At 46.1% G+C, this 7,163-nt stretch overlaps 2 protein-coding genes across 2 annotated transcripts; one reads left to right on the plus strand and one right to left on the minus strand.

The window, feature by feature from the left end:
* The first annotated feature begins 657 nt into the window (after positions 1-657).
* LOC119349746 (probable protein ABIL4) lies at positions 658-3,508 on the plus strand. The gene is made up of 9 exons (XM_037617833.1): positions 658-950; positions 1,056-1,138; positions 1,918-2,068; positions 2,160-2,259; positions 2,364-2,447; positions 2,562-2,634; positions 2,743-2,795; positions 2,895-2,983; positions 3,130-3,508. Exons 1-9 carry the CDS (start codon positions 837-839, stop codon positions 3,283-3,285), a joined length of 903 nt encoding a protein of 300 aa, XP_037473730.1. The 5' UTR covers positions 658-836; the 3' UTR covers positions 3,286-3,508.
* Positions 3,509-3,664: 156 nt separating this feature from the next.
* Positions 3,665-7,157, minus strand: LOC119349745 (calcium-dependent protein kinase 15-like). Its single transcript, XM_037617832.1, has 8 exons — positions 6,645-7,157; positions 6,228-6,371; positions 5,948-6,100; positions 5,724-5,839; positions 5,468-5,635; positions 5,005-5,132; positions 4,813-4,912; positions 3,665-4,219 (listed from the first exon to the last, which is right to left on the minus strand). Exons 1-8 carry the CDS (start codon positions 7,129-7,131, stop codon positions 4,133-4,135), a joined length of 1,383 nt encoding a protein of 460 aa, XP_037473729.1. The 5' UTR covers positions 7,132-7,157; the 3' UTR covers positions 3,665-4,132.
* Between the last annotated feature and the right edge of the window lie 6 nt (positions 7,158-7,163).

Here is a 7,163-nt window from a genome sequence, read left to right on the forward strand (position 1 = left end):
GTAGGGTGTCTGGGGGTTAAGAAAGAAAAACTGTTTTATGACTATGCTTATGTGGTTTCCTTTCATATCAATGAAATGAAATCGGGGGTGTGCCCCTTAATTCAAAAAAGAAAAGAAAAAAGGAGCATATTTGGACTCATGCCTTCCTCTGCCAATAGAGAAAGAGTCGAAGAAACCGAAGGAAAGTTGGGTGGACACAAAACCAGTTCGTGGAAATATATATGCGCGTATATATGAGGATCTCCCCCCACGCTCCATTTCCATCTCTGCACAGCTCAGGCAGCACCGATGGAATTATGCTAGCATCATGACCAAATTACATACGCCTGCACGCCACTAGCTCGATGCAGAGTAGTACGGATTTACTGCAGTCACGAATCACCGAGATAAGATCCTCATCTGTCAGTGTCTTGAGACGTTTAACCGAGCCGCAGGAAGGAATCATGAGCCCTGGTGAAGACAATCACAATCCGCTCAAGACAGCGAGATCCAGCGCCATGTACCAGTGTACCAGTGTACTCCTACCAGTGTGATGGCCGGACAAAAGCGAGCAGACGAGCACCAACCAGGAATGGATGAACCAATCAATGGTTCCACCCACCAAATGTAGGCGTAACCAAGCCACATTTTACAGATCCACTCTCTCTCTCTCTCTTAGCCGGCGCGCGCTCCGCTGAGGTGGTGAGGAGGTAGCTCTCTCGGGCTCCCCGTGCGCCCACCGCGCGCGCTCCACTCACTCCCTCTTCTTCACCCCCACCACTGGGTGTTGGTCGCATTGATAATTGATAACGCTTACTCTGCACTCCACTCGAGGAAGGTGGGAAGGGAGGGAGAGAATGCAGCAGCAGCAGGAGCAGGCGCGGCGGCGGCGGAGCCCGGGGGGCTGGGAGGGGGCCACCGTCGACGAGGCCTCCATGGAGCGCAGCAAGAGCTTCGTCAAGGCCCTGCAGGTCGGTCGCTGCATTATTCCTTCCCCAGATCCCTCCCACGCGCCTCTGTTCGGCGGTGGATCCGGCCGGCTCTGTTCTTGACGCGTTTTGGCCATGGCGATGCAGGAGCTCAAGAACCTGCGGCCGCAGCTCTACTCCGCCTCCGAGTACTGCGAGAAGTCCTACCTCAACACCCACCAGAAGCAGATGTGAGCCTCCTCCATTGCCCAACCTCTCTACACATCTCGTTCCCACTCTGACACAGAGAATTCACCATCTTACTGCGAGAAGTCCTCGTACACCTGCATTTTACATTACATGCTGCCTACCTATCTGTCTCTGTGTTGTCACTTGGCATAGGGGCCGAACTGAATTCAGCTCAAGGTTGGTGCAGCATGTACTAGAGCCAGAACAGCTACCGTATGATATTGGTAGGTATAGGAAGAGAGCAACAGACAGGTGTGAGTGACTGAATCGATGTCCAGATGTGAGTGTGTGACTAGCTAGACAACAAATTCTGCTAGCTGCAACTGAACAAGGATATGTCATTTTGGTTTCATATGGGATCTTTGGAATCATCCAACAACAGCCTGCCTTTGTACGTATGTACTAGCCGAATAAGGAGTGGTGGTATTCAGAGTACTCTAGTACAGTACTCCTATTTGTTTTCTGAAGATATCTCTTTTCTGAGCGACAGACAGCCTATTGTAGTACCATGTACCGGCGACTGGATTTATTCTGGGTGTTCCCCAGTCATGTGGTGTCAGTTTGTCACTTCATTCGAATTATGTCAAAGGGGTTCACCCTCCTCCTGTCTGACAGTGCAGAAGAAAGTTCTGAAGCATGGACTAGAGTCAAACTTTGTATGGTAAATTTTGGTGAATGAACAGACAACAGTGTAGTGATTCGTAGTAATTTACATCATGACCTTGCTTCAGAATATGACATGTTTTTCCTCATGAATACTGAACTTGCTAATCGTCGTCAGGGTGCTGGACAACCTGAAGGACTACGCGGTGCGAGCGGTTGTCAACGCCGTCGACCACCTAGGCACGGTGGCCTACAAACTGACGGACCTGTTCGAGCAGCAGGCTTCCGAGATCTCGACCTTCGAGCTCAAGCTTGCGCGCTTGAACCAGGTATTTGCTTGATGTTTATCACTAAGATGCGCAGTCTATGGCGGCGAAACTACGCAACTAAACTGACACTTGCTCTGTTGGCCACCCATAGCAAGTTTTCACCTGCCAAATCTATGTGGACAAAGAAGGCTCCAGGCAGCAGCAGATGATGGGGGCAAGCATGAAGCACCACAAGCACTACATCCTACCATGTAAGAAGAAATTCTCAACTTGCAGTCTTATCTTTCTCTGAATTTTTAGTATAGTAAGTGAAAAAAGACTGAACATAACTTGAGAATTTTCTGTGCAAATGTAGCTACTGATTATAAGAGAACTCAGGCTGTCGCGCACCTGGGAGCAGACACTAATCAGGAATCACAGCCTAGACCTTACCCTTCAGGTGCTTCTTACTTCCCTCTGTTCTTGCGAATTTCGTTGCGCCACTCTGTTCTCGCCAATCACGATATACATATCTAAACAAGAAAAGAAAAATCTTCACTTTCTGTGTGTGCAGCAAAGACGCTTTCCTGGCACCTGGCGTCGGACAATAGCCCTTCGGCAAATGGAGCTCATAAACCAACATTCATGTAAGACTGTCATCCCCATTTCGTTTAACTTTGTCAATGTGACATGTTGTTTCTTATGCCAAGTGCAGTTCCTCTAGTCTAACTTGCTGCCGCCCGGGTTTTGTGCAGCCTAGACGACACGATACCGTCCAAACTCGCATCAGATGGTTCAAATCTTCTTGGTATTTCACATATTTTGAGTTCTTTAGAGGCAGTGGACGCATATGAATTCAATTTCACCCATTAAGTTCACATATTAATCCAAATTACTGATGTTTCAGGTAAGGAGCAGCCTGCTTCCCCCATGCGCAGGCCTCTGCAACTGAACCGGAGTACCAAATCCGATGTTACACAAAAGGCTGGCACAAAGGTAAAACTAAAACAGAACATATGATGTAAACCTTTCAAGAAGTCACACTGAGTTAGAAGCGCATCATCCTCGCATCCTAACCTATCCACGTCGATTTCGATTCGGTTACCCTAGTTTCTTGATGGTACCGTCGTGTGCATTTTCAGGATCGACCGGGTGTCAAGCATATGTCGACGTTTAGTTCTTTCGACAGGCCTACAGGGCGTGAAATCCAGAAGGCTCCTGCCAGCACTAAGAGCGTGCTGGCATCTCTGTTCATCAAGCACAAGTCAGCAAAGATGAAAAGTATCTCAGCCCGATGATCCTCTCTTGATGTAAATGAAGTTTGTTGTAATAACTAGTACAATCTAAGTAAAATGCAGTTGTATCTCTTGAAGATGACAAGTCATGATATCTCCTATCTGTACAATATGTGCTTTAGAAGCCTGTCATGAAAATCATACCTCTGTAGTGATGCAAGTTTGGAAGTATGTTTAGTTTTATTCATCCGAAAACATGATCTTCCTTGATATGGCCATTTGAAAATGTTTTACAAATCCTTTTATTACATAAACGATCAAGTGGACGAAGCACAAGACCGGATGGCTTGCCTCATAAGCCAAAAGGATACATGTTGAAATGTGAGATGAGATGGTATAATGGCACAAGGAAGTGCCACCCAGCTCAAAACACATGAAGGGGAATAGTTGTCGATGACGGATAATGTGTCCAAGTACAAAGGATCGCTTGCGGATACCTTCCTTTGCGCTATATTCATCTGGAAGCGTGATCTTCCTTGATATGATCATTTAAGTGTTTTACAAACCCTTTCTTACATAAATGATCAATTGGAGGAACCACAAAACCAGGCGGCTCGCCTCATAAGTCATAACTCATAAGGATACATGTGAATGGTATAACATTTTTTTTTACGGGCGTGAATGGTATAACATGGTAGCACAAGAAAGTGCCACCTAGCTCAGAACACATTGAAGGGGAGAGTTCTCGGTGATAGATAGTGTGTCCAAGTATAAAGGATCACTTGCAGATAATTCCGTCGCTGAGTATGAATGGCTTCGCTCATTCCTCACCAATTAAGAAGATCTCGACTGATCACCGGTCTCAATGCAACAACAGAAGTTGCAAGCTTCGCATAAACCATTGGAAGACTTAAAACAAGCGCCGTCGATTTGGAACAATCTCTGGGCTGTTATTCTTCATCATCGCAACAAACTCCTGGTAGTTAATTTTCCCATCCTAGGTAGAAAAATAGGAAATGCAGTAGTGAGCAAGCGAGTTAAGCAGTGCTTCATTTGAATGAACTTGTGAGCATCAGGACTAGTAATGTTCACATCCACCAAAAAGGTTAAAGCAAATTGTTTGAAGGCGTGATTTCCTGATGGCTCAAGCTTACATGAAAGCGATGAACTCTGTTGGTTTATCTAATCTAACATCGCAAAATGAGTTCTTAAACAAAGCAGTATGGATCGAAGCCTAGGTGCTCACATTAAAGTAATGAACTTGGTCTATCTAATCTAGCATAAGCAAATGAGCTCGTAAAACAAAGCAGTTTGGATCAACGTCTAGGTGCTTCGCATCAACATTAATCAGGCTGTTAATTTTATCTCATATGGACACTATTTTTTGTATACATCCACAATCTAACAAAGATGACATAAATTCCAAACATTTAAAAACAAAACCTCCTACTGTGTCTTCGAGATGATCTGTTTAATTTATTTTATTCTCAAACTGACATCAGTTCAAGATTTTACGTCTTCATGACTGAGATAATGTATGCTCAGATAACACATAATGGACTTATGTAGGCTTTTGCTGGAGTTACTCACATGATCTGTATCCACTTCAGCGATGATATCTTTGATTGTTGCCTCATCACCCATATCATACTTCTTCAGAGCTTCTTCCAACTCATCAACTGTTATGTACCTATGCAAAAAGAAAGTTTGCAAGCAATTGATGGTTAATGAAATACTTAAAAGTCGGCAGATTAATTTAAGAATAGTTACAAGTGAAATTACCCGCTGTGGTCCTTGTCAAAGTATTCGAATGCTTTAAATATGTGGTCTTCCTTCTCTAGTCTATTCATGTGCATTGTTGCCGATATGAATTCAACATAATCAATGGTCCCATTTCCATCAACATCAGCCTGTTCAACAACGTAAGATAATGATTAAGGAGCTGAAACAGAAAGTGCTGGAGTTGTCAGGTGACACGGACCGCTCTACTAGAAGCGTCTACAAGTCGATTTCCATTGAGGTCGTTATACCGACTAAAGTCGTATGGTATCATTCACTATCTTCCTTTTTTTAGATATAAGTGCACACCCACTACAGCCTTTTAGTACATGATAGGCATTAATGCAGAACAGAGAGAAATATGCGCCATTTTTTGCTTCTATTATGAAATTTGTACCATGCCATGCCGATAAGATAAGCGTGCATAGACAGGAAGGAAGGAAGAAGAGAAATTAAGCAAGCATACCGCCTCCATTAACTGTCTTATCTCTGATTCAGTAATTTTGGTACCAAGCTTTGGTAAGCCAGCCCTTAGTTCATCAAGAGTAATTGTCCCACTGTTATCAGTATCCAGGGACTTGAACATTTCTCTTAAGCCCACGATCTCTTCCTCTGACAAGCTCTCTGCAACAATCTGAATATAGAAGAGAAATGAGCACCAAGATTTAAATGGACTGCCAAGCAAGAAAAGAAAAGGATTGGAGTTCAGATTATTTGAGTACCTTCAAGGCGACCTTCTTAAGCTTGTTCATCGCCCTGAACTGCTTCATTCTACTGATCACTGTAATATCAAGTGGTTTGTCTGGGGCCTCTCCATCCTCTCTGATCCATGGATGATCTGTGTGCTTAAACAGATTAGATTGCGACACTAATACACTATCATGCACATGAGCAAAATGATCTGCACAACCAAGATTGTAAGTGAATGGGTGGAGAAGGGACTTACTCAAAATTTCCGCAGCCGTGAGCCGCTCCTTGGGGTCCTGCCGTAGCATCCTCTTGACCAAGTCTTTAGCCCCATTTGAAATTGATGGCCATGGATCGGACGAGAAATCAATGTGACCTTTCAGAACAGCATCAAATATACCTTCCTCGTTCTCTGGTAATCAAAACCAAGGGAGAAAAGAGAGACAAAGATGGTTCATGTTAGGATAACTGTATTCATCTCCAGTCCTCTGCATCAATCACAGTCACAGTGCAAAAATTGATTGAACCATGAAACACACCTGCCCAGAACGGAGGAACGCCGGAGAGGAGAATGTAGAGGATCACTCCAGCACTCCAAATGTCAGCCTCAGCTCCGTATCGCCGCTTCAGCACCTCCGGAGCCACATAATAGGCACTCCCAACAAGATCCCTGAACTGCTCACCTGCATTTCCATCATCCACCCTTTAATCTCGAGCACAACTTGAGCTCGGTTATTACTACTGTACTAAATTGAAGCGAGCTAGCACACTAAAGATACACTAGTAAATCGAGGTTAATTGCACTGGCAAATCGCAGAGACAACATGAACTAAGGCGAATCGTTGAAGATTTTCCCCCTGTCCCTTCCCAGACACTACACACTAGTAGTAAATTCAGTAACCACCATGAATTGAATTCATCAGTGCAATTAACCAAGCAACAAACGAACCACTGACCGGGCTTGAAGAAGACGGAGAGCCCGAAATCGGTGGCCTTGAGCGGCGAATCCTCCCTCTTATTCAAAAACAAGAAGTTCTCGGGCTTGAGGTCGCGGTGCATGACCCCCATGGAGTGGCAGCTATGAACCACGCTAACGACCTCGCGGCAGAGCGTGGCGGCGGCGCGCTCGGAGTAGTGTCCCCGCGCGATGATGCGGTCGAAGAGCTCCCCGCCCTCGCAGAGCTCCATGACGAGGTTGACGGAGTGGCGGTCCTCGTAGGCGCCGCGCAGCTCGACGATGCTGCGGTGGCCCGTGAGGTGGTGCATGATCTGCACCTCCCGCCGCGCGTCCTCCACGTCGTCGGCGCGCGCGAGCTTTCGGGCGGCGATGGACTTGCAGGCGTGGCGCGCGCCGGTTGACTTGTGGGTGGCCAGGTAGGTGACGCCGAACTGGCCCCGGCCCAGCTCGCGGCCGAAGGTGTAGGTGGCGCGGACGTCCTCCATTGGGCGGCCTAGGACCCGGCCGATGTCTGGGG

The sequence above is a fragment of the Triticum dicoccoides genome, chromosome 1B, assembly GCF_002162155.2.
Source record: "Triticum dicoccoides isolate Atlit2015 ecotype Zavitan chromosome 1B, WEW_v2.0, whole genome shotgun sequence".
Taxonomy (NCBI): Eukaryota; Viridiplantae; Streptophyta; class Magnoliopsida; order Poales; family Poaceae; genus Triticum; species Triticum dicoccoides.

Coding starts and splice junctions, on each gene's coding strand:
- LOC119349746 (XM_037617833.1), top strand. CDS start 837: ATGCAGCAGCAGCAGGAGCAGGCGCGGCGGCGGCGGAGCCCGGGGGGC. Junction 1,139..1,917: donor AACACCCACCAGAAGCAGAT/GTGAGCCTCCTC, acceptor AATCGTCGTCAG/GGTGCTGGACAACCTGAAGG. Junction 2,796..2,894: donor AGATGGTTCAAATCTTCTTG/GTATTTCACATA, acceptor CTGATGTTTCAG/GTAAGGAGCAGCCTGCTTCC.
- LOC119349745 (XM_037617832.1), bottom strand. CDS start 7,131: ATGGAGGACGTCCGCGCCACCTACACCTTCGGCCGCGAGCTGGGCCGG. Junction 5,133..5,467: donor TAAGACAGTTAATGGAGGCG/GTATGCTTGCTT, acceptor GTTGTTGAACAG/GCTGATGTTGATGGAAATGG. Junction 4,913..5,004: donor TTTGACAAGGACCACAGCGG/GTAATTTCACTT, acceptor CTTTTTGCATAG/GTACATAACAGTTGATGAGT.